The sequence below is a fragment of the Buceros rhinoceros genome, unplaced genomic scaffold (assembly GCF_000710305.1).
Source record: "Buceros rhinoceros silvestris isolate BGI_N320 unplaced genomic scaffold, ASM71030v1 scaffold2119, whole genome shotgun sequence".
In the NCBI taxonomy this organism is placed as follows: domain Eukaryota; kingdom Metazoa; phylum Chordata; class Aves; order Bucerotiformes; family Bucerotidae; genus Buceros; species Buceros rhinoceros.
Window position 1 is genome coordinate 85,696 of NW_010430733.1, and position 26,135 is coordinate 111,830.

The window sequence follows — 26,135 nt, forward strand, 5'->3', positions numbered from 1 at the left end:
CTCATGCCATTTTTATTAAAAGAAGGAAAAGCAAGGTGAGGGGGAGCGTGTGCGAGAGAGGAGCTAGAAGAAGAGTTGTATTTGTACAGTCCGTGGCAATGGAAGAAGGGAGGAAGTGGGAAGAAGGATGGGAGTGGGGAGCAGGTCTACTGGAGTTGTCCTAAAGCCACCTCATCCCTTGGGTTATTCTTTATCGTTTGCTTTTGTAGCACCTCTAGAGGGGGGAGCCTGCAAACACCACGGTGGTGTGATGACCCACTCTCTAAGTAGCAATGAAGAGAGTGGTGTTAGCTCCTCCCAGCTAGAAACATGGAGCCCCAGTTCACTTCGCGGGACTGGGAGGCTCTAAACATGTCTGAGCAGTGCAATGCTGCTTCACTGAGCTAGCGGATGTCTGGGGTAATTCAGGATCTCTGTAAATGGTGTTGGGTGTTTTGTTGGCTGTGAGCAGTGTGAGGTGATGGACTGGACAGCTCCAGGCTGCAGAGGATGGGGCAGGAGATGGCGGAGACCTTCGGCTTTTCCATGTGTGGTTTTATTCAGTCCACCTTGAGCAGCTGATCCAAAGCATGGCAACAAGTGAAGATGCGGGGTCACTGCTGGTTGCTGCCAGCAGATTTCCTGTGTGGCTTGGCAAGGTATCCTTGCTAGAGAGGAAGAGCAAAGGCCACAGTGTCAGAGGGAAACGGGACATTGCTGGTGGACCGGGGCTCATTCTGGGCTGCAGAGAGCTGTCCAAGAAACATTGTCTTGGTGACTACTTAAGGTCAAAAAAAGATGGGTCCTGCATGAGGACACTTGAGGTGTGGAATTTACCTGTTTCCCATGATGCTGCCTGTGGCAGCTGTAATTTAACTGGGGATGCTGAAGTCCTTGTCTCGTCCTTAGAGAGCAGGAACACTGTCTGCTTGCATTGCTTTCTGTCCATTCGTGTTTTCATAGGGCAGAAGCTGGGATCAGCCTTAAGGATACGCTCAATCTTGTTGGAAACAAGTCTTTGCTGTATGAAAACTCTCCCTGCCGTTATCTGTAGTAGGAAAAACATACATCATGTAGCAGGAAAAACATATGCTATTGCAGTAGGGGGAGAGGCGTGGGATCTTTGCTTTCCCGTGCTTTCGCTGCATCTCCAGTGTGTGCTGTGTCCACAGGTGCTGAAGTCTGACAGCGGGCACAGAGCAGACGTGGTTGTGGCAGTGGCACCTTACAGGTTTTCTGGCATTCTGTTCCTGCTGTAAATTCAATGATCCTTTAAACCCGCCTCAGTCTGAGTAGAACACAACTTCCCAGGGGTATAATCCTTCCCATAAGTTTTCCAGGAACACCCAAACTGAAAGCAGAGGTCCCTTGCCTGGGGGACACAGTGAGATTAGCTCAACTGCCCGGCCTCCCCAGTAGAAAGAGGATCAGAATTAGAGGGGTTTGTATTCCTGACCCTGGATCTGTCACTCGCCACAGCAGACAGGAAGGTTGCCCTCGTGGTATTTGACACGGCACGTCCTAATTCCCCCTGTAAGCAGCGGGCTTGAGTCATTGCTTTTTAATAAGCCAGTCTCCCCGCGGGCGGAAGCTGCAGCGATCAATGCGGCTTACTCACTTCTCGAAAAGGTCATTAAAAGACCATAGATATAAATTTAAGAGAGTGTTTGTTCACATCCTTAATGTTAAAGATGTTCTTCTCTCTCACTTCCTTAAGCAGCATCGTAGAACGCTGGCACGCGTCGGACCTGCCTGCAGAGAGGAGAGAGCGCAGCCCCGCTGTTAGAGTGCCGTCAGCTCTGAGGGAAGGGAGAGACAATAAACGGTCAAAAATCCCGCTCTCATCACCACTCGGACAGAGCTTTTGCTGAGATCTCCAGATCCAGTCTCTGATATCAACCCTGGTGCCCCATAACTGTATAGAAGGGAATAAATTCTTTTTTTATTTTTTTTCCGCCTTTGTTCGCGCATTCCTCCCTCCCTCCCTTGCTGGTACTGGATTACTGCCCCAAGGACTGCACGTCTCGTCCCTTCACCAGCGCTGTTTTTCCGAAACGTGGGTATTGTGAAGGAATGCTAAAACTCTCTGTTGCTGCCAGGATGATACATTTAACAGTTCAAGAGGATATAAATATAGCAGGTTCCAGTTGTTGAGATGTGAAACGCCACATCAGTCAGGTTTTTGCCACTAGCTGCATCAGGCCAGGGTGAGCTGAAAGCACGGGGGCTTGCGTTTGAGTTTCTAAGGTGGCTTCCTGGTGCTCCAGGGCAGGCACATCTCCAGCTGAGACCGCGTGATGCTGGAGGGCGCCCTGGAGCCCATGTTCTCCCATTGCTGATCTCCTCTGGGCACGGCTGGTTTGTTGGTGCTGCTCCTGAGTGTGACAGCCTGGGGCCTCTCTGCCATCCCCAGCGTGGGGAAGGCTGTGAAGCTCCAGGTTGCTGTCCACCGGGCAGTCCAGAAGGAGAGCCGAGATGAGGATGGGGAGGATGAGGATGGCCCCATGGCTGCAACGTTTGGCCGGAGCGCTGGCTCCCAGTCCTGCTGTTGCTTTACAGGGACCATATGTCTCCAGGCATTTGTCTTCCCTTTCTCTGTATTTTAACCCAAGACAAGGATATTGTTCGTTGCTCATGAGGTGTCGTGAGTGTAAATAACCCAATAGCTCTTTTTTACCCAAACTGTGTGGAGCTAAGGGATGCCAGGCTGTGCAGATACCTAGATGTGTGTGTAAGGGGTCAGATAGTTAATTCATCTTCTTTTTTGGGGGAGAAATGGCCTTTTTTTGTGTGTGTCACTGAACTATAAGGCTCATTTCCCTGTCACAACATACCGTTTCTCCAAGAGTTTTCCATTTTTGAGCAGCAGGCTGCAGTTGGAGATCTCCCCTTGCCAGCATGCAGCAGGCGACAGGATTAGACCAAAACCAGCAGTCACTCTTCTCCTGTGTCCACAGGGTCCTCTTCCCACACAAAGTTTCCCATGCAATTAAATATGCCAGAGTTCTCCCCACCTAATAACATTCATTTCCAGTTTTCTCTCTTATACACCCACATACCAGTTCATGGGTTCACGTCGAGGTGGTGCTGAGGGCCATGGTTTAGGGACCCTGGCAGTGCAAGGTGAACGGTTGGACTCGATGATCTGAAAGGTCTCTTACAACCAGATGATTCTGTGATATCCAGTCACCTCATAATTCATAAGCACCGTAGTCTCTCCCATGCTTAATTTAGCACTGGGTCTTCTCCCAGTATGTTCTGCCAACTTCTCGCTCTGTACATAGGTGAACTTTCCCTGATTTCCATTTGCTCACACGTACACACAAGCACGCACTAATGTTCCATCACCTGTGGGTATTGGTGAAAGCCCTTAAAAAATCAGACTCTTGACAACGACTGCTTTGCTCTCGGGTGTGTAATCTCCGTGTGTCAAAAAGCAGCGCAGAGTTAGTTGTTCTGTAGCTGTTAATTTGTTAAGTCCTATCTAAGATTTGAACCTTTTTTGTGGTTTAGCAGATCCCCGGTGATAAATTCCACATTTCTGCAAGTATATTTGTTAATCTTAAATATTTTACCAATGGTTTTGAGAAAGAATTTGAGGAAGAATTGCTTTTCAATAATCAAAGCTTGTCTCTGCTTTCATTTCATCAGTACTTACCAGAAACCTCCCATCTTAACAAGTGGGTTTATCCGGGAGTGATATCTAGAGGAAACCCTCACTATTAAACATCACTGTGTGTTTGGCCACTTAAGTTATTTCCTATAATTTTATAATTTTTTTTTCAAAACAGTTTTTTTAAATGGGCCCCAAGGGCAAAAGTTTGACATTTTTCACTTTGATTGATTAAACACTCATACCAGTACCTGGGCTGATCTCTCCCCGGTCTGTGGGTGAGTTAAGACAGTGTTTGAATGCTTGAATTTAGCTAATAGGAGCTACAGACTATTGCCCAGAGGAATGGGGTGGAGAAGCAATGAGAAAGCCAGTTGTGTTGTGTTTTCATTCCACGGAGTTTCACTCCGCGTTTCAAGCGTGGTAACAAAGAGTGAAATCCCAGCGCGGTTCGGTGCCAGTCTTTCAGTGACAGGTATTTTGCGGGCAGAGTATCCATGAGAAACAGCTTTGCTGTAAAATATAGTGAGTGATATCGGAGCTTAAGTCATGCTTGTTAATTTAATGGATGTTGTAAGGAGATGCTTGTTTCACGAGCTGGGAGATTTCAGGAACTGCAGTCCGTTGATAGCTACTTCAGTGGCTGTGGTGCTCTGTGTAGTAGATGAATCTCTCTGCCGCGCACACTTCATTAATACACGCTTTTTGACCGAGTTCCTGTGACAAAAAGACGTGTATATTACTGTCAGTAATTGGGGCAATATGAGCAAGTGCATAGGGGACTGGTCTGGGTTAGGAAGGAGCTGGGTTGTGTTATGGGCTCTGCAATTAGCCTGATTGATGACTTTGAGCAAATCATTTTGCCTTGGCCGCTTCGTGGCTTTACAAATCGGCACAATGAGGATAATGGTAATGAGTTTCTTTGTGGAACGTATTGAGTCCTGATAATGTAAAAGAGCTAAACATTTATATTAGGCTCTTTATTATTTCTGTATTGCATATAAAAATTATTGCTCATTTACAGATGCACAGGATTTAGGTAATTACAGCTCTGCATAAATATGTAACAGTTTGCTCATTCCTTCTGTGAATATTTTGGTGCTAATACTGTGATGCAGTTCTGTGGTGCAGACCCTGGTTTTTGTGCTCTTCTTTTTAACTCTGGTGCTTCATTCTGGTGCATGACTGACTTATCTATCATTGGAATATCCCCAGTCCAATTCTGTCTTAAATCAGTAGGCAAATTCCCACTGGCTCCAGCTGCAGTTGGATTGAGCTCAGGGCTGTTGAGGGAGTATTTGCAGGGTATTTGAAGTTCCTTAAATGAACTATGGCACAAGCTTGCGGGTAACGCTGTCCCTGACATGGAGAGGCAGGAGCAGAAGTGCTCGGGGGCTGAGCACAGCGAAGCACGGGGCTGGTGTCTCAGATGCTGTGGTACTATCGACTGTCAGTCGATACCTGTCCCTACCCGTGGTGGGATTGGGACGTTCCACAGTGTCCATGCCATGGTGTCCGTGCGATGCCGTCTCTGCAGTGGGCATAGATTAGGCAGAAACACATCGACCTCCATGATTTTCACCAGCAAATAGTTTAGCTGTCGGAAGAGTGGCACCTGGTTTCAGAGCAGGGCATAGATCAGGCATGGACATAGGTAGCAGTGATTGTGCTCGCAAGAAAAAGACACCCAACTGAAAATCAATCCCGTCAAAACGACGTAGGAATATTCTGAGGACCCGACTGAACTGAAACTTGCTTTTTCAGCAGCCAACCGCCACTCCAGAACCTCCTTCTCTGCCCTTCGCTACTCCCTTTGCTGTACCGATCACTTAATATTTCCTTTTGTCTGGCAGGGAACTGAGCGATGGGACGGCATACGCCTACCAGGTCGTGGTCGTTTCTGGGATGGAGGAGAGCGAGCCTTCCCCCGCGCTTGAGTATATCTCTGGAAGTGGATACTGTGGAGACGGGATTATCCAAACGTAAGTCTGGAGCGAACAAACAGATAAACCTGGGCACATCTCCTCAGCCAGAATCTGAGACTGGAAAGGAATTGATGACCTCCGATGTCTCCTTGGTTTAGGCTGGCTCTCATCTGTAGATAATGACTCATGTGCCTGATGATTACCAGGATGATGACATTTAATTGGAACTTAGTCCCTGCTATCCTGGCACCAGTAGTTACAGACAGAGATACAGATAATGGAGTCCAGACAGCAGGATCGATACGACAGGGCACTGTATGCTGTTTATACTGTTTGTTTGTGTATCCATATCTTTGTACCTGTATATAACATTTCCTACATGGAGCTGAAGTAAATGCTGGAAAAATTCACGCAGCCTTTGCTGCTGCCCTTACACATGAAGCCCCGTGTGCTTGGAAGCTGGTGGACGAGGTGAAACCCCTGCCACGTGGTGGGACAGGCTCCTGTGCAACCTCTTGTTTGACTGACCGCAGAACTGGGATGCATTTGGAAGTGACAGATTTGGCCTCTGAGGCGGAGTGCTGGGAATCGCGTGTTCTCATCAGAGACCCGGTATCCAGTCCCCAGACCACTGGAATTGTGAAACAACAATTCACAACTACGTCAAGGTTTATTCTTTTACTGTGTTGGCCCTTAAGGCCACCTGCTTCAAAGCTTCCTAGCATTAGGTAATCTAATTATTTAAATGATGAAAGTAACAATGAGCAAGTGCTTAATCCAGCCGGTATTATTTTCTTGAAATAATCAGCAATCGCATAGTACAGCTTTGTCAGATGACATACCTGGCAGCAAGTGTTCTCAGGATGAGGCCCAACAGGCAGGAAAATGAAAGAGAACAGTCAAATGACATATGAATCCAGGGCAATCTTGGAAAGAGAGGTGGAGAAAGACAGATTAATTTTGCTTTCCATAACTTTCCTCCTACTGTTATGTTTGCACATTCCTCAAACATCACTTGTGGCTTCGCAGCAAGCGTCGAACAATAGCTGAGCTGCCTCAGGAGCGAGCAGGAACCAGACTGTGTCACAGCTTGGTTGGTTGTGGCCCCACTTGCAGCTGTGGCAGCCCCTTTCTCATCTGGTTCGCACTCCTTCCCTGCACACTGTGAAAACTGTGTGGGCCGGTGCAAGGCAGGACCCCATCCCCGCCACCACCTGCTCCCTGTCGACTGCTCCTCTCCAAGTGCTGTCACCTGGAATAGCCCAGCACCAGGCTTTATGCCTTGTTATTCCCATGCTGGGGTCACAGTCTGGCCCCTCCAGATTTAATACAAAGAGTTTCAGAGATTCCTCTTCTCTTTTTTGCCACCTGCTGAGTTGCAGCCACACCAGCTATGAAGGAAGTTGCTCATATCCTCATCAGAACAGCAAGTGGTATCCACATGTGCAGGAGAGACGTGGCCAGGCAAGCTTGTGAACCAGGAATGATGAAAGTCAGGGCTGGGGGAGAAAGCGAGAGGTATTTTAAGGGTCGGCACGCAAAGCTGCTGTACTGGAGCTCAGGGCTTTGGGGTGCTGCAGAGGGGTTGCAGCGATCGTAGGGATGATGTCATTTGCCATCTGACTCCTTTCTGCATGTGTGTTCCCTACCTACAGAGACTTGGGGGAAGAATGTGATGATATGAACAAGATGAACGGTGATGGCTGCTCCCTGTTCTGCCTGCAGGAGTTATCCTTTAATTGCATCGGTAAGTCTGGTGCAGAGCCCTTCCACTCACGGTGGGCAACAGCTCTTCGTAGAGTGTGAGGAAAAAATCAACAGTATTTTCAGCATTTCCAACTAAAGAGTTGTCATGGAAGAGAGAAAAAAAAGATGGAATTTGTAGGTTTGAAAGGCGAACATATCTTCCCAGCTTCTGGTCATTTTGATGGGAAATTGGTTCTGCTGGCTTTGAAACAGCCCAGGACTTAAGGCTAAGTCAGCCATTGTGGGACTGATCCAAAGCCCATTGAAGTCAGTGGGTGGTTTTCCACTGGATTCAATAGGCTTTAGATCTGGCTACGTGAGAAGACATGAACTGATTTTTTTTTTCTGGTAAACAGGAGAGGGAGTGAAAGGGGAAGGGAGTGAGACCAGAAGCAAGTCCGGCTGAGGTCACACCTCCTTTGAGTTGCAAATCAATATCTGAGGATCAAAGGTCTGGCTAATCCCCTTTTTCAGAGGTGAAAACTACTTAATCAGATTTCATTTGCAAGCCTGGTTTGCTCTGATTAGCAAAACCTGTAAGTACAATGGCCGGAAGATGCTCGAGCTATCGGGGATAGCAGGGCTGCAGTTGGTGAGCTTTACATATTTATTAAACTCTCTAGGAATGCTGGGGGCAGAGAAGGGAAATGGAGGCAAATTTAGGCAGCACCTTCTGTGGGGTAGCCCTGGCTATGGGATTGCGTTTCCCAAATGGGGGTCCTGAAACCAAAGTTAATGTTTGTAAAGGGGCAGCTTTTCCTCCGGAGGTTTTATGAGATTCCTTATCTGGACTGACCAAGCAAATACTCTGTCCCATCCTGCGATGCCGTCAGCTCGGGACATCAGTCCTGAGCACATAATAAAATGTTGGCAGGACTGGAATTTGCTCTTTTTGGCAAATGGACGATCATCTCTTGTGCCTGGAGCGACACACAGGACCTCACAGGCACCATGGCTGCCTTGGGTGGTAAGCTGGGGACTGCTTGTCTTGGCGTGATGGTTACGTTTTTACTTCAGCATCCCACGCTGTGCTACTTGAGGCCTGATTTGGAGATGTACTTTTTTATGTACGTACATGTGTAAGTTGCTCTATTGAAATCTGGGAGTATTTATGGTCGAGGCTAATTGTAAGTATTGGTGGTCTCCCAGTGACGTTTGCGTTTCAAGTAACTTGCTGCAGTAGAGCTTTAAGCGCTGAAAGATATTAGTCATAATATTTTGGAAGTGAAATAAACACTTAGACAAGTGTTTTGGGTTCTCCAAAAGTCAGGCATAGTGCGACGCTGGTTCCTCGCAAGGGTTCGGGTTGGAGCTCTGTGGTTGCATCTCTGTCGCCCTGCTCAGGAGCTAGGACTGAGCTCCTGAGTCCAGGTCTGTCCTTTGAGCAGATCCCAGCATTACGTTAGGATGTGACCCAGGTCATCCCCCGGTGTACACTGGTTCTTAGGAAAACTAGGTTGTGTGGGCTGGATGGGAGCTGCATCGTTCTCTATGTAAACCTCTGGACAGGAGTAAGAGTGGGATGTCCCAAGCCTCGGACCACACAGTGGTGTCCCAGCAAGGGGGTGCAGGAGCCTGCTTCATGCCCGTGTACGTGTTTATCTCCAGGAGCAGTGGCAGGGCTGGTTATGAGTGTTGAAGAAACCTGTCAATTGTATTGACAGCAATACAATTAGTAAATGAAGCAACTAAAACATACACAGGGATTTTTGTACGCCCTTACAGAGGAAGTGGTTTTTCAGATTTGCTTGTGTTGTAATGGAAAGGGGAATTCCAGGGTAAGAAGTTGTTTGTTTGTCGTGGGCTTTGGAAGGTTGTGGTTTTGCGCAGGTCCTGGATTACAAAGTGAGTGGAATGAAATCGTTTGTGAATTGCTGAATAAGGGGCCTCATTTGGTGAATCAAATTAGCTGAATCGAGGGAAGGGTGATTTGCACGCCTTGCAAGTGTTTTGTTGTGTGACCTTATAGTTGCGGTGGTGCGACTGCCGTGGTGGTGATGGCGTCAGTGGCATGAAGGGTCTGCCAGGGTAGAGCAGCTGCTGCTGGTTTTGGACAAGCACGGCCTTCTTCAGGTCCCTGGGAAAGGTTCGGAGAAGGTGGTACCTGTGGAACAGGTCCTGTTGGCTTTCCTGGGTGCTGGACCACCATGCATCAGGACACCAAAAGCTAGAGGGAAGCTGCTGGCTAACTTACCAGACAAACGAACGGTGTTGATTTGTGTTTGGATAGCAAGTGTTAAAACCTTACCAGAAACCATAAATACTTGGGGGAAGTGAGTGGCTGTACATATTACACAATTAATACATAATAAATACATAACTCAAAAGAGCAGAAATTCAGCATTCTCCACAACCTAGTAATATCAGACCGGATCCTCTGCCTTTAGCCAAACAAAAGTCATCGTTGAGACTGAGGCGGTGTTTTCTTGGAAAACACTTTAGAAACAGTCCCTGTTGGAGGAGCACAGAAAAATAAATGTACTCTATTTCCATGTTTACAAGGCTGACACATGTTATAATCCTGTAGGACAACGAGTAATTATTTCAGCCAGTGTTATTTTTGCAGTGATGTTCTTGTTGTATTATGTAGCTCTTTAGAGCGCTGGGAATCACTCCCCTTCACCAAAGAATTCAGCGAGCCTCAAACACATGTTCAGAGGCTTTGCTGAATTGGGGGCCTCAGGGTTTGATCTTGCAAAGGCTTCCTTCCAGGCATGTTTCTGAACTACCACAAGGCATTCTTTAGACTTCAGCAAATCTAACCACAACAGTGGATGCAATTCTTGTCACAAATTGTCTGCAGGATTGGGTCCCACATGGCTGAAAATAATCTCTAAATATTTAGTTTGCAACGGCAGGGCTGAAGGGGCATCATTCGGGTGGGGGTACGTAGCAGGAGGTTTGATAGCAAAGCCCAAGCGGAATTCTTCCTTCCAAAGTAGAGAACACACAAGTCACCTCACTGGTAGAAGAGAAGTACCCCAGAGCCTGCAAACACCATCAAGCCTTAGATTTAGAGCCATGAATCAGAATAATTTAGGTTTGAAGGAGACTCTGGATGTCTCTGGTCCAAGAAGGGCCAACTTCAAAGTTAGATCCAGCTTCAAAGTTGGAGCATGTTGCTCAGGGTCCTGTCCAGCTGTATTCTGGGTATCTCCAAGGATGGAGGCAGCCTGTTTGCAGGTGTCCCTCTGCCTCTCTTGCTCCCTTTGCCTTTTAGGATCGTGAGGTTTATGGGTTTTTTCAATTGGTCCAAGTTTCCTTTGAATAAATGGCACAAGGCTCTCAAGACACTTTGTGCTAGTGCCTGTAATAAAATTAGACTTTTTTCCTTTGGTTTTGTTTTCCCTCCTCCTTCCCTCTCTAATCAGATAACAGTGGATCAATCTGCTCTGCCACGGGAGGAGGGGCGCGGGGGAAGGAGGGAGGGAGGCAGGGATGGAAACTGTGTGGTCTTACTGTCAGGCTGTCCTGGCCTTCTCCGAGCATAAAGCGGAGTAACAGAAAACAGATAAGATTAATAGCGTTTTCTTCCTGCAACATGCTGAAGAGTGACAGTGAGATTAATTAATTAATTAATGAAAGCATCTGGCAGTGCTTCTTTTTTAAGTTCTGCAGTACATTCACCCTTCCCCATCCTGAAATCCATCATCTCCACGTTCCCACCCCCCCACTCCCCTCCCCCCGCACGGTGAATTTTGCATATTTTATGTTCTCTGCACAGAATTTGGTCCCACGGGGAAAGTTTCACTTTGCCTTTTGATTTGTAGGAGACAAGTGAATCAAAGTGGTGTCCGCCGTGACTGATGCACCCCTCTCCTACCTCTTGGCAGCTTTTCTTTCACCTTGCTCTTGATTACTCCCGGGATAGCTGGTTTTTGTGATTACTGTGGATCTCAGCCAAGTTCGAGCTGATGTGTCCTGTGGAAAACAGGCCCCAGTCGTAAGAGTTATGATTTGCAGTTGTGGGAACCCAGAGCTTTGTAGCCCTTGATCCATCCCCACTGGACTGCCGAGAAATGGGTGTCTAACAAGCAGCTGAGCACCTTGTCCTCGGTGTGCGCTCTCCCCCACCCCAGCGGTGTACGCGAGCATTCTAGACCGATGTGCGGACGTTGGGAAAGGGCGCTGCTTTCATTTGCATTCCTTTTGTGGAGGGTGATGTGCGCCGTGCATTGATTCAGTGCCCGAGAAAGAGAAGGATATAATAAAAAAGATGCAGAGATCAATAAAAAAGAAGGGAGGGGGAGAGAAAGCAATATGAAAAGAGATCAGTAAAGACTGATAGACACAGGCAGACACAGCTGGGAAGTAGCTTCACAACTTCCATCTGCCCTAAAGTTTGCCTGATAATTTATGGGGTTTTCAGTCACGTCTTATTGGTGTTGTTATTGCTACACTTCATCTCCTTGGCGTGCAAGGGGCTCTTCGCTACAGTCTTCTTACATCAAACCAGGGCAGCGCTTCCGCTGGCTTCCCCGTGTGAGTGGTGCCTCTGAAGGACGTGAGGGTCTCAGGTTAGACACACATCTCCACATTGGATCAGGTCCTCGGGGGTGTGAAATATGACAAAAAGGCACAGAGCAGAGGCAGAGAGAAAACGAATATATCTAGCTCTTGAATTTACCATCAGCTTCTGGCATGCTTGAAGCATTAGTCGCCAGTGGTTGCTCAGGGAGAAGTATGATTTTAATTTGACAAGGATCCTTTAAACACCTTTTCTTTTGCTCCTGCTTGGCCTCAAATGTATTTTTTTTTCCCTACCTTAGAAATCTGGCTCTGTCCCTCTCCTCCGCAGAGGCCTCTCCCTCCAGCTGCGCGCCTTACCTTTGTGGGAGCTCTATCCTTTACCTCTCCCATTATCCATAAATTAAGCATAGCACTTTCCCCTAATCTTATTGTTTGGCGGGCTGCATTGCATTCAGGGAAATGATTAATATTCATGAGCTTGCTATCTCTGTTTGGTGCATAATCCTCTAGGGAAATTGCAGTGTTAAATGAGTGACACAAACCTAATTTTATATGTCTTTTCTTTCCTTTCTTTCTTTTTCCTTTTTTTCCCTTTCTGACAGAGGAGTAATGTGCTTAAAATAAATTGATGGATGACCATCCATATTCATTGTGGGCATGCTTTGAGAGCGCGCCGCGCTCCCATCCTCTCCCCCTCCCTTCCTCATACCCCTGCACAGGAACACAGCTTTGACTGCCGAAACTGTGGCCCCACGCAGCAGCTCATGGTGATTTCGCCTTCTTTCACGAACATTAAATAGGCCTTGGCTGACCCTGCCCAGGGCTTTCAGTAGAACAACAGCCATGGGAGAAACCGAGGCACCTTGCAAGAGAAACTCAGCATCTCACGGGGCATCAGTAAGACTAAAGCATTGACCAAGGCGCTTGGGAAAGAGGATTGCTGTCCATAAAAACGCTGAGGTTCTATAGCAGAATTTCATAGCCGATAGCAAAGAATTTACTGACCCGGGCTATTCAGATGTTGTTTGTGTGAATCCTTCAGCTTAAGGCAAATACTTTGAAGCTGACTGTTTCCTGCAGCTCATGGGAGTGTGGCTACATGTTCTAAAATGTCTAAGCGCTCATTTGGCAAGTCGGTAGTCTCAGCATCGTCATAAAATCTCTTAAAGTGATTTTCAGACTGTCATCATTAATAGTGGAATCTTAGCAGGGCCAGCTGAGGCACAGAGCAGAGCGAGCAGGCATCTCAGGCAGCAAAATACAAAGGACAGATGCTTTTTTGTGGGGGAGAATGTGGGCTGGACTGGTATTTGCCTGCATTTTTCCCTAGGCCAGTGACTCCAACCCAGCTCAATCCAGCTTTAATTTTTAGGATGCAGCTACAATGAGAGGCCAGCAGAAGAATTGCTCCTTTGCTTGTTGCATCTCTCACATATTATTCTCCGTGGGTCAGAGGGGCTTCCATGGCTGCTCATACTTCCCTCTTTTGAGCATCCTCTATGACTCAACAGCATCTTGCTGTGTTTAGGGGGTAACGCTGAGCATGAGACCTTGCTTTGCAATACCATCCAGCCACACACTCGCACACAAGCACTTTGGTTGCCTTGGTGAATGGCACTGTTTGGGTTGTTTTGGTTTTTTTTTTCGTCCTGGGCTCCTTCTGAGCCTCCCAAGCGAGTGGACCAGGTGTGGAGAAGGGCCATGCTGGCCAGCCTTCTCGTGGTCATAGTGGCTGCTGCCTTGGGTGACAGAAGGCTCAAGACTTTCAGTCAAACAGTCTCCAAGTTTAGCTGGTAAATCTGTGTAAATCTGAGGAAATATCGGCATATCCTTGGCACCACTTTTCCAATTTATCCAACCACCCAGGGAGGGAAGCAGGGTTAGGTGGGAAGAGGACACATGTTGTAATGCTTTTGTAACACGCCTGGCTGCCCAGGGTTGGGGGAAGGCCACGCTGGCTCCTGTTGGCTGGCAGCAGAGCAGATAAGGTCTTGCCACCCCTGCCAGCGATGGAAAATATCCTTTCACTTAAGTGACAAAGACTCGTGTTCTTGGAGGTGAAATATCAAATTTCAGTGCTGGGCTCTGCGAGGGAGTTGTAATTGTATCTGTCTGCAGCACGCAGATCAATTGCATAATTATTGTGCTCCGACTGCTATATCATACCGATGAGCCGAGTCACGCCAGACAAAGGACAAGCCCAGGAATGTATTTCCACGAAGCAGCTGAATTACCAGGGAGCTGCGCTCCGCAAATGCGTTATCCCTGCCTGCTCGGTTCAGGAGATGCTCAGACACGATTGTCATATTGTACGGAAAAAAGCCTCCTGTGAGGCCCCTGGATGTTCCGCAGTAGATTGCAACACCCGCATCGCCTTCATTTCCAAGGTGTCTGCTTTATTTCATTGAAGGAAAATGTCACAGTTTATTGATGTGCAACTTTATTCGGAAAGCTCTGCCCAAGCTCCGTGTAATGGTTTTCCTCTTTTCAAATCAGAACATCCAGGAAGGAAAGTAACTCTCGAATATTTTACTGTAGCAGGAAGTATCTGTCTCTGGCTTCTTCAATATTAAAGAAGAGATTAGCAGATATCCTGGAAGCAAGCCGTGTTATTCAGTCGCTTCCCAGTGAAGCCAAAGGTGAAACTCCCGTAGAAATAAATGCAGGACCAGGTTCTGCGACTGCTCAGCCGCTGGACTCATGAGATCTGCAGTGGAATTAGTTCTCTTTTGTGGTAGAAACCTCTGGATACGTTTCTTTTCATCTGTGAACATAAATGGCAGTGCTGGAGATGCCAAGTGACATGGTGGTAAAATTCTCCTTCTGCAGAAGTTGCTGACTTCGGTGAGCCTGTGATTTGGCCCTCGCTGTGTCTGAAAGGGCCAAAGGTCTGGACAGACCCTTTCAGGGGTTAAATTGTGAAAATTGCTCCATTCCAAGAATATGTTACTCTGAGACAATGCTGCTGCATTTTTGTGTGTTTTGTGTGTCGTCGTCCCCCCCTTTTTTTTTTTTGGACAAATAGTTATGTGGCATGAGTCTTGTTATAGTTGGAAACATCCCTAAGTAAACAGCTGAACTTAAAAATACTTTTTTTGTCTGGCCTTTTAAAAAAATAGTAGCTCTTGCACAAAAGAAGACTATGCTGATGCCAGTCACTGCATTCTGCTGAAAACAGGAAGCTGCCCTGAGTGTCTGTCCCCAGCACTTTGACTGTGTGGCTCGGACATTAAAAGCCTGGTCAGAGGATGCACCCTCTGCTATGAATTGGATCTCTTCAGCGCTTTTTCTGTTTTTTAATGAGGCGGAAGGCTGCCTATCACAGATAAGTGTATATCCTGCCTCCTGATCTCTACCAGACTCCATTCATTTCGCTCTTGATTTTCTAGCCTTATTTCAAACAGGTAACTGTGATGGGGACTTACCCGCTCATCCAGACTGGTCTGGCAGGCGCTTCCCAGGTACTCCGTAAATCCTCTGCCTTACAGTTTGAATCCTTTCATTTCTGAAGCCCAGAGGAGGGGTTTGTATTTCAATACAGAAGGTTGTGGTGTGTTTGGGCAGCTTGGGAAGCAAGGAGAAGGAGCGCAGTGCACGAGAGCCCCAGGATCGTTCTCGATCTTGAAGCCTGACTGCAATGGTAAGCAGGCCAGGTCTTGCCAGTCTGTTTCCCCAGCAAATTCCCCCTGTCCAGGGGGACGGCTGCCACGGAGCGTTCAGGGATTCCTAGAAGTCACAGAAATTTTCACTGAGCAGAAGTCCACCTTTTCGCAAAGCAAGGTCAAGAGAAGGAATTCAGTTTTGACCCAACATTTTTGTGCCTTCAGTAAGAACTTTGTCAGGGAAAGGGAGCTCGGGCTGCCTGAAGGAATACATGTTTCCCGAGTTCAGCTCGGGATCCTTCAGCATCTGTTGCCAGTCCCCCAGAGATGCTGTCTCCTGCTGCCAGGTGCTACGCCTGCAGACATCTCACTCTTCTAGAGTTAAGCTGGATTTCCAGGCAACCGCTTTTTAATATTTTTTTAAAGTCATTTTTCCCTGAGGACAAATCAGATTTCCTTCATGCTGCCTTCTTCCATATCTCCTTTGAATTAGGTTCAACTTTGAAGTGAGAAGTCCACGGTGTTGGTGAACGTGGTCCATGATACAGGCCATATGTGACCAATACATCACTATGACCTTCACCAGGTCTTGGGAGCCTGTGGAGACAAAAACGAGTGCATTTTACCAAGGCCATGGATGCATTTCATGTCGCAGCGGTTGAGAAGAGAACAGAAAAGGCATTTTGCACCACTATGGAAGAAAGGATGTTAGCTACTGTATCCTAGAAATATAGGAGTCCTGACACTGCCCTCTCCGGCTTGGAGCCTGTAGGACTCTGCGGGTTTAACCGAGCTGTGTTGACACCACTGTGGAAAGGGAGGAAGCCTGTTAGTTTTTATTTGGTGAGGGCAATCGCAGGAAGAAACAATCTGCTCGTTCTTCACTTTGCTCATGAAAATGTAAAGCCCAGTGTGCTACCTACCAAGCATCGGAGACGACAGCAAGAATGAGGAGTCAGAGCTGGGACTCAGTACTGGCAGGGGGCAGAGCCGCTGCTGCTTTTTGGCAGCCCACCCAGTGGTGCCCCACGCTGGGCTGTTGTAAGCTTATGCCCTCGTCAGTCCCCTCACCAGTGCCTGGGAAGGATTTAAAGCAGTTCTCCTCTTTGCTGTCATTCAGGCAGGAGAAGTGTTCCCCTCTTCTCACCCAAGCATGGCACACTTTAGGATGGCGGGCCAACAGCAGGGCTCACAGATCTTCCTTACAGAAAACCGGGGCTGTAAAGCCACTTCCCCATCGTTTTTCAAAGCGCAGAAGAGTGAGCAGGTACCTAATCTCTCAGCCTGTGTGCACAGCGTCATCCGGCCAGCGAACCCACGCTGTGACCGGAGGTAGGACGTGGCGACTCTAGGTCCCGCTCAGCAGCGGGGCTTGTGACAGCGCAGTCCAGTAAGACTTTGTTAATCATTGAGGCAGCCTCCATTTAATTCAGACATCTCCGTCTCTCCATTCGGTTCCTCCCTCGGGTTTTGCAGACTCTGAGTAGACAGATTTATTGGGGTCTTAAGCATAATCAGGAACAAATTAGCCTCTGTTAGGATCGCACACTGGCCTGGATCACAGCTATTCAAAGGCTGCCTTCCCATCCATGTGAGCATGAATTAAGTCATCCGATTGGAGTAGGTCTTGAGTATTCTTTTATCCCAAACACATGATCTTATCAGAAGCCCATTACGTTTATCATCGCATTAGGAGGGAGCTTGGAGCCAGCGCAGGAGTGCGTTGCTGTAGAAATGTTGTTCTTACTTCAGGGGCTGTCGTGAAAGTAAGTCAGTGCTGCAGGAAGGCCAGGGAAACACTGTCTAAACACTTCTGCCTAAAATTAGGCTGCGAGTTTCTGGGTAGGTGTTTGCATCCGTGGGGTGGCTGCGCTGGGGGTGTGTAAAGCGAGCGCTCATGTGTTTGTGTGTCAGTGTTTCTGTCAGTGTGGGTGTGTAGCAGGATGCACTTGGGTTTTACTGGAAGTGGATATCTGACTGTGCATATCTTTGAAGGCTGAAGGTTGGGTCTTGTTAATATGGTGGGTACTTTCTTTTCTTTTCCCCCCTATAATAAAAATAAGCCCCTTTTCGTAACATGACAGAGGAACTGTTTTTCCCAAAACACATATTTTCGTATGTTTGGGATTTGGTTTTAAGGATTTTTGATTGCTGACCACAGTCTTTCCAGGGCTAAAGGGATTTCTGATCAGAGATTACTGCTGAGACTCTCACTCAAACTGGTGCTCTGAGGCGGGTGAGCTGCTGAGCTTTACCCTGCTGTTCTTGGGTACAGCAGAGACCTGGCCTATGCTTTGATACGTCTCTGCAGAGAGAGGAGCAGAACTGGAGATGCAGAAGGATAAGCTGAGGGAACCGAGAGTTTATCTCCGTGGCCATCATGGTTATATGCTGACTCTGCCGCCGCCTTGAGCGTGTCTGTCCCAGGGCTGGGTGAACCACACTGATACAGCACCGTGCTGGCATTAATAAGCCCTGGAGACAGATGAGGTGTGTTACCGGGATGTCCAAACTGGGGCTCTCGAGACGCATGTGGTTCCTGAGCAGTTCAAGCACACATTCCTAGCTGGGTCAGTATCAGATAAGGAGTAGCAGGGCCCTGCTGGCATCAGAGCTGTTGGGCAACCTGGCTGTGGAAGGAGGCATGGAGCGGGGCCACTGGGGCCAGCACTGCTGCGTTGCCTTAGGGCCTTATCTGCGCATCCACCCTAGCCCCCTCCCAGCGTGGAGTAGTGGGGCACCCCGGGGAGCCACTGCCATCTCTTGTCTGTGCAGCACTCTGCCAAGTGCTCCTCCTTTGAGCTCTTGGAGGTGTGTGGTATATGCTTGGTGGCTCGCAGCAGTATGAAGATTTGAAGATGTGACACATAAGGCCAAGAAGTTTGGCCCCCCTGGGAATATTTGCTCAGATCCAGGACTGCACTCGTGCAGCTGAACGCTTCCAGATTCTTGCTGGCTCCTTTTTGCCAGCTCGGAGTACTGGCCCAGCAGATACTCAGGTCCCCACACTGAGCCAAGTTGTCCGCAGAGGTCATGGTGAGATGAAACGGCAATGACATTCTTCCCTGATAGACTCCTCGGTTCTCTCAAAGTCACACCTTCTCAAGGACCTGGAATTTAGCATGGGAGACTGGGAAGGAAGGGAGGGGGAAAGGAGTGAAAGTCATTAAATAATTGAATTGCAATAAACTGGTATTTTTTTCTGGCTCATGGTGGTAGCTCACTGTGTAAGCTCTGAGGAAAAATAAACAGGGGATTTAGTAGTTTGGAAGTAGCTCAAAATTGAGCAGCAATTGGATTTTCCGACACCTAGCTTGAGATAGTCCAACACTACCGACAGGACGCTCCTCAGGGATCGTTTCCATCCGTCCAGCTAGCAGCTCTGGCTAATTTCCTACCACTTTTTGCAGAAGGCTTATTTGCCCAACAGAAGATACAACAGTCTGTCAGAACTGGATACCTCTGGGGACTGGCAATGATAATACAATACAAAATAGGATACCAACAGGTCAAAGGTTTCCATTTCACAGAGTACTCTAATGACTGAAAGTCATTATTGCTATGCAGTCTGTTTGAAAAGAGTAGATGGATCTCAGTTCAGTTTTTAATGGGCCAGTGTTACAGAAACAACCTCAAAAATTTGGCATCTTTGTTGGCAGTCTCATTAGAGAAGCCACAGAATAAATGGACAGGGATAATAAAGTCTTCTGATGCTTTTGATCTTTTCAGGTCAAATCTGAGTCACGTTGGATGAGGCTTTGTGTGTATGTGGCAAACCTACCCTCACACTGTGCGTACCGTATCTGCTCTGTGGATAAACAGATCTGCTTGGCCCGTTGGTCACTATGACTGTGAACTTGGCAGACTTCACCAGCCCTAAATTCACAGTTGCTGCTGTTGTCGTTGTTTTGCAGATATCTTTTAAAAACAAACAGGGAAACGTTGTAGACCAGACCCCTCAGTTGGCATTTTTCCGTACAACTTGGTGGAATTATGCCAACACCCACATTGTCTATGTATCTCCTCTCTCTGCTTTCGTCTGTCTCCGTCCTTTCAAATGGAGATAGATAAAAATAAGCAGAAAACTCCTTCCATTAGGAAATAGCTTGGGGGAATTGCCCAATACTAAAGTTGATTATTGTTGCTTAGCTTTTTTAAAATCACCTTGCTACTGCCTACAAGTGACCAACAATTTCACTTCCCAGTGACCCGGTGATGTTATCAGTTCCTAGCAGCTAGATTGCAGACGTGTAGCCAGTCCTTCTCTGCTTTCTTTTGGCAGATGAACCCAGCAGGTGCTATTTCCATGATGGTGATGGGGTATGTGAGGAATTTGAGCAAATGACCAGCATCAAAGACTGTGGTGTTTACACTCCTAAAGGCTTCCTTGATCAGTGGGCTTCCAACGTCTCCGTCTCACATCACAGCGATCAGCAGTGTCCGGGATGGGTGGTCATCGGTCAGCCAGCAGCAAGCCAGGTAAGGAAAGCATACTCCTTGTCCCCTCCTGGAAAGTGGAGTCCAGCAAGGAGCAGTGTTCATGAGTGTAGCTAGATGGTCAGTGTTTATCTGTGATGTTCCCCGTGTCTGCTAACCTGCGGCTTCACCAGGGAAGGCCCCTGACAGCAGTTTCCCACTTTATGAGCCTCATCAGTGGTGATGTTGAAATTCAGTTCAGACCATCCAGCTAAAAACTGGCTGAAGTTGTGGCTTGTTTGATTCAGTAAGCTGGAGGAGTCACCTCTACTAACATCACCTAAAAGACTGGGCAGGCTCTGTGCCGTGAGCGTAGGGTACTGTCTTGTGGCGATGAGTTCTGAAGGCTAATGCTGAATGATACAAAAGAGCCTTCTTTCTTTTTTAATAGTTTTGTGTTTTCTGTCTCCCAGTTCCATAAAAGCACCCTATTGTTCTATTCTGAGAAAGGTCCTGTCCATTCCCAAAGGCATTCATTAGCTTTAACCCCTTCTTACACGTCTCCTTTGAAACATAAATAGCTCCAGTTACCATAACTTTACATTTAGTCTCCCTGAGAGAATTAGATCCAAATGAGTTCCTATAGACATCAGATAAATGCCTGGCAAGCAGAGCTGTGCACAAGGCAACAGGCCAGATGCACCCTGACTCAGGAAAGCCCACAGTGCTTATTGCTGGGTTTGGAGAGGATGCAGCGGGGAAAGAACCACCATATACAAGAGCTGCTTCACATGTTCCTCCTTCAGCATCTACTCTTGTCCCTCGCTGGAGATAGAGCAGTGGGTTAGGCGGACTTTGGGTCTACTCACCCCTTTGGGTGGGTTTGATGCAGCAAAGCTGTCCTTACAGTTTAATGACCCAGAAGGTGTCTGGAGTGGGCAGTGCAGCAGAGTGTCGTCTCACAGATGCGACAAGCAGATTCCTCTGCTAACAGTAAGAGCTAAGCGTTTCCAGTTGGCTTGCAAGAGAAAACATCTTTATCCAAGAGACTTGGCCTTGTTCACATTGCACAAGTCTGTAACAAATTAATGACCAGGTCAGTTTTAAATGCACAAAGCATGGTTAGCTGGCACAGTACCAAGACAGATTCCCGAGCCCAGTATTGCCTTTTTGTCATGGTCTTGTTTATTATTTCACACTGTAAAAGGAACTTTCCTCTGGACCCCTACCAGTGCCTCCGTAACTTCTTTCTCATTCGAGTTCCCTGCGCTGGGGTACAGAGCAAAGCCCACTGTCTCCAGTTCAGGTGCTGGTTTATGTGTGTGTCCTCAGGCACTCTGTCCCCATGCAGCCGTGACGGAGAGTTGTCCTGATTTTCTCCTAGCGCACTGGTAGAAACGCAGCCACGCTGTGCAGGAGGTGACATATGGTCCTGCGGTGGAAAAAACACCGCCACGCGCACACACAGCAGAAAGCCCTGCTGCGTAGCCACAACTCAGACGTGTTTGTTGTACTCAGATGAGATGAAGTTGTCACAGCCTTGTCAGAAAAAAAAAGGGGGAGTTGGGGGGAAGCTGTTGTATTTATAGGCAGAGCACTAGCATCTCACACACTGGCAGAGTGAATGGGAACATGCCTCCTGTTATTGCCTGGCCTCTGGGGAGATAACAGGGTGCTATTTACTTCCAGCAAAAGGAATTTTTGCTTTAGCTCAGCTGGTCCTAACACCAGTTTGAGTGCATGGGGTTCATTGACCTTTTTAATCGTACGTGTTGAGAAAGTCATTGTTTTCCCCAGGAACGAGACAGCCTCGTGGGCTTGTGAAAGCACCTGACTTGTCACTCCAGAGAGGTTAGGTGGGGCAGCAGGTCATCAGTCTGTTAGCTAGCGGAGATGAAAATTAACCTACGATCTCCTCTAATCACTGCATGTAATGATCACTGGCATGTAAACATGTTTGGCTTCGTTATCTGCGCTGAGCCTTAGGGGGGTTTTGTGTTGATGAAAGAAGCACCTTTCCTCACACAGCTATCTTCCAGAGTAGGCTGTGTGCTCGCTGGTGGTGTGCAAACTTGTCGTGTTGTTGCCGGGTAGTTTCCTGATTAATCAGAGTGGTATTTTGTTGGCTTCTGATCAAGAGTTGCCATGAAAGATAAGTTTGAGTGCAGCGCATGGCAATATCCAGAATACATAAGCTGCCTGTGTATTAGCCATCCCTGCTCCTCGTAATTGTCCCAGTCTCCCGAGGTGCTTTAAAGCATTTTAATCTGCCCTTCTTGGTTGTAGGGAGGCTTCTCTGAACTGACCACTCCACTCCTGCTTGCTCAGTTCATGCAAGCCATTGCCCATTTCTGCAGAGCTGGTTGTTCCTTAGACGCAGGTGCCCGCACTTGCTTATTATTTTGAGATGGATCTTACACGTTGGTTCCTTCCTTGTTGGTGTGAGGCTGCCGAATGGCAACATACTAAAGGAGAAAAAAAAAGTTCACAGCATAAGATTTGTTTTGAACAACAAAACGCTTACAAAGAGTGACACAGTCTTGGCGAAGAGATACACATTTGAAAAATGGAAAGGTCAAACAGCCCCCCCGTTAAACAATCGCTCTTTCTACAGAAGCAAGACTGATAGACAGCCACTTCTACTTTCCTGGCAGCCACCCTTCAGTGCTGATTAAGAAATATTCTCAGTACTGACAGCATCATATTTAGAGCCAGAGAGGACCAGTCAGCAACATTGCACCAGCACAGAAATGGGAGCACCAATGCAGGGTGTTTTTACAGTTTGATTTCTAATCTGACGTCCTCTGCAGCCCTTGAAGCAGACGCCGCTCAGTACCTGTTGTCAGCTGCAGGAGGAATTCAGCACTAAGGGCTTTACACGCACTTGGGCTGCTCTTTCCCCTGCCGCTCTTGCTGTGGGTTTGTAAACAGCCTCTCTTGCCGTCCGCGGTGTGTGAAATATTATCAGTGTTGATGGACTGGTTGTGTGGGGTTTTCTACAGCAGTGTTTATTTCTCAGGGCCTTTCTCGTGCTAAAGATTATTGATGCTAGCATTAAGTCATCAGCTGGGGCATGCTGGCAAAGACTACAAAAAGGCAGTAGCACTGGGCAGATTTATCCTATCCGATGGACAGACCCAGTAGGCATAAACAGACAGACAAAGGGTGCTTCGGCTGATTTGTTTTGTGAATAGCTGCAATTTTTTCCTGTATTGGAAGTCCACAGGGACTTGTTTCCCTGACTGCTTTGTACCCAGCTAAGGTCAACCTCTGCGTTACCAGCAGGAGGGGGTAGGACACGGCCTTCTCACACCTGGGCTTGACAAAACACGAGTTTATAAAGCCAGCCCGTGGCCTACCTAGACAATGCCCGTTGTGTCCTCACTGAGGAGTGTTAAGTAGGAGCACGCAGTGTGGATTAGGTCTCTGTAAAAGGTTCGCTGTCCTATAGGGTTCAAGAAGCCAGGGTCTGTCAGTGCCCTTAGTTGACTCGGTCTCCGTGCTCTCATTCCACGCCAATTCTGTTTTGCCACAGTTGACACTGGATGAGCGCGTTAGCCTATGCGTGAGTCTCTCTTTCTAGAGTAGATTGTACTCAGCGGGAAGGGTATTTTGCTCAAGTGTCTTTTCTGCACAGATGTACCTTTGGAAGAAGCCTCTACCAGGCCTGTTTCGGGAGAGTTGCTCCATGGCTTGAATGAGAGGAGCAGAGGCAGGCAGGTGCAGCCCAACTGCAGAAGGTTGAAATGCCCTTTCTCCTCTCCTCTTGGTGATGGCACTCCTGCTCCTGGAGAACTGATTTGTCTGTGGTTTCCTTTTGAGCCTTTATAAAGAAGAATTCTAAGAAGGGACTAGTGGATCTTTAGGTGGCTTATTGCTGCCCTTGTTACTCCTGTCACAGCATTATGTGTCCAGACCTTGGAAGCTGGTGTGTTCATTGGTGATTTAGAGGGCCAGTTCCCCAGTAGCTATGTTTTTCATCGCATTTCCTCCCGGTTGTGTGGAAGTTGTTTAGACCAAATAACCATATATATGGAACTTTTTTTTCCTCCCTGTGCCATTGTTTGAGCTTGGTTTTGCTCTGTATGGAACGAGCCGCACAGCTCAGGCACAGATAACCAAAGCGGACTCTTTCCAAGGCTGCTGGGCACAGCCAGATCCTGGATTCGTCCTTGAACACACCCTGTTCTTCTCTGGGTACCCCACAGGAGCTGCTATGGAGTAAGAAGTTGTGGAAGGGGATTCTTATTACATCTCTCCCACAAAGGGAGGCCCCCTCCTGCCCCTGTTCGTTCCCACAATTGCACTCACCCAGACTCACTGCAACAAACCTATTCTTCCACCAGCAGCAAGACGTCTAGAGTTGCAGTATGTCTGAAATTGCCCACAAAAGGAGAAGACAGAGCACAAAAATATTCTGAACACTAGAGAAAAAACATGGTAGAGCAAGGGCTCCAAGAGTGGTAAGAAAATACTGTAAGAAAATTGAGAAGAAAGATGATGAAGTTCTCTGCCACGCAGTTTTATTCTGTCTAATAAATATAACGCTGAAGATAATTCCCCAAAGATGCAGCAAAGCCAGCAACTAGAGTAATCTTGAACGGGAGTGGAAAGAGAGGAAACCTGCAACTTTTAATGGAGAAGCCATTCCTTTCCTTTGGGGTGATCTTGCTGAGAAGAGGGAGGGTGTCTGTCTGTCGACTCTGCAAGTGGCCCTTTTTGAACTCCCCAATTCACAGCCAAGTCCTGTTGCTCTTCAATGGTTAGAGTTTTGTTGTGGTTGGAGGGATAAAAAAAATCCCCATTTTTAATAAGATGATTTGCTTTGCAAATGTCTTTGTTATTTATAGCTGAGCCAGGCTTTGAACCACTAATGTCTGGAGGATGAGGACAGAATCCCACTAAGGAAAACCATTAATGGAGGAACCATGACTGATCAGAGACCAGTTCTGGAAAAAGATGAACTGGACACTGTGCACAGGCTGTCGCAAGAGGAATGTAGGTTTGCTGTATGCATCTGAGCTCATTTCCAGTACAGGCTCATCCACCAAAAGGCTTCAGCTTAGGTTACAGAGTCTCAAGTCTAAAGTTAGTTCAGGGGGGTCCAATACTTCATCTTTATTTCAGCTTTGCCCCGGATACTACAGACCAGGCAATTTGGTCTTATGCCTGAAGGCTGGAGAGTTGCATCAAGAGCCCGGCCCTGACCATCAGGCGTATTCAGGCTGGAATGCTCCTTCCCTGGCTTCAGTGATGATATTTTTTCATATTTTTTCCATGTATGGGGATTAACTAAGCCTTATCACAGCCACACTGCTTGGGTTTTGTTCCGTTTAATAGAGGTGGAAACTGGAGCACAGGAAGGTAAAGCTACTGTTTGAGGATTACACCTCAATATCCTTCAGCGATGCTGGAGGCACTGGGCATTATGGAGCCTAGATCTCCCCAGGACTACAAAATTCTGGATGCCTTGAAAGGGAAGTGTCCCTGTCTTGGGTAAAAAGAAAACTATTCAGGGCCTGCTGAGAGTTGCTATCTGAGAGCAGAGACCTGGAGGGGGTTTAGGGTCATTAAATCTGCATTTTAGCTCTGTCAGCCAGCTCACACCATCCTGTTTGTGAAGGAGTCAGTCTGTCCTAGCGCAGTTTGCTGTTCATTCCCAGTTCAAAAGGAAATAGAAAACTGTCCCACCAACTCCTTGCTCTAATAGCTAGAAACCTTGTTTCCTACCTGCCTTGCTGGGAAAGCTGCATTTTGCAACCCTTCTGCCAGAGGGACTCCACTGGTCCTTATTTGCACGTTTGCGTTGCCGCTTTGCCTCGTTGGAGGAGGTGGCCCATGTGAAGGGTCGGCACCAAAGGGAGGGATGCTACAAAGGTGGTTGCTAACAACAGTGCCGTGGCTCCCACTTGGGAATGATCTCTGTGTTCTGGAGAGGTCTCTGAAGCAAAATAAAATGAGAAATGGGAGTTCTAGGTAGCCGGCTTGAAAAAGACTCAGTTGCGGAGAGATGGCTGCGAAAGAGCGTTATTCTTAAAGCTGATCTAGAGCTGGCTGGAGAAGAAGGGATGCTGCCCCTCACCTGGCTGCCTGCTGCCTGCTAGGACAGGCACTGATTCCCTCCCTCTGTCCCCTCCATCCCCACGTCTTCCAGCACTCCTCTGCTTCCGGCAGGCGTGAACCAGCAGACCCCACCGCTGATGTCGTAGCCTCTGGCTGATTCGTGTTAAGGGGAGGACAGGGAGAACACAATGAGATGTCAGAGGAGATTCCAAGCAATTTTGCCAAACACTCAAGGGATATTTTTTTTCTTTCCATTCCCCTCCCCCCTTAGTTTTTAGAATAATTTTTCAAGAGCACATATGCAAGTCATCTAAGGGAAAG

The 26,135-nt window shown here is 47.6% G+C and overlaps 1 protein-coding gene across 1 annotated transcript in view; it reads left to right on the forward strand.

Annotated features, from left to right (window-relative positions):
- PAPPA (pregnancy-associated plasma protein A, pappalysin 1) overlaps positions 1-26,135 on the forward strand; it is a gene marked incomplete at both ends in the record, with an annotated part of 111,586 nt that overhangs the window by 59,496 nt on the left and 25,955 nt on the right. The window contains 3 exons of the mRNA XM_010143121.1: positions 5,446-5,574; positions 7,173-7,264; positions 19,618-19,814. Coding sequence (XP_010141423.1) covers positions 5,446-5,574; positions 7,173-7,264; positions 19,618-19,814 — 418 coding nt within the window. The remainder of the gene's footprint in view (positions 1-5,445; positions 5,575-7,172; positions 7,265-19,617; positions 19,815-26,135) is intronic.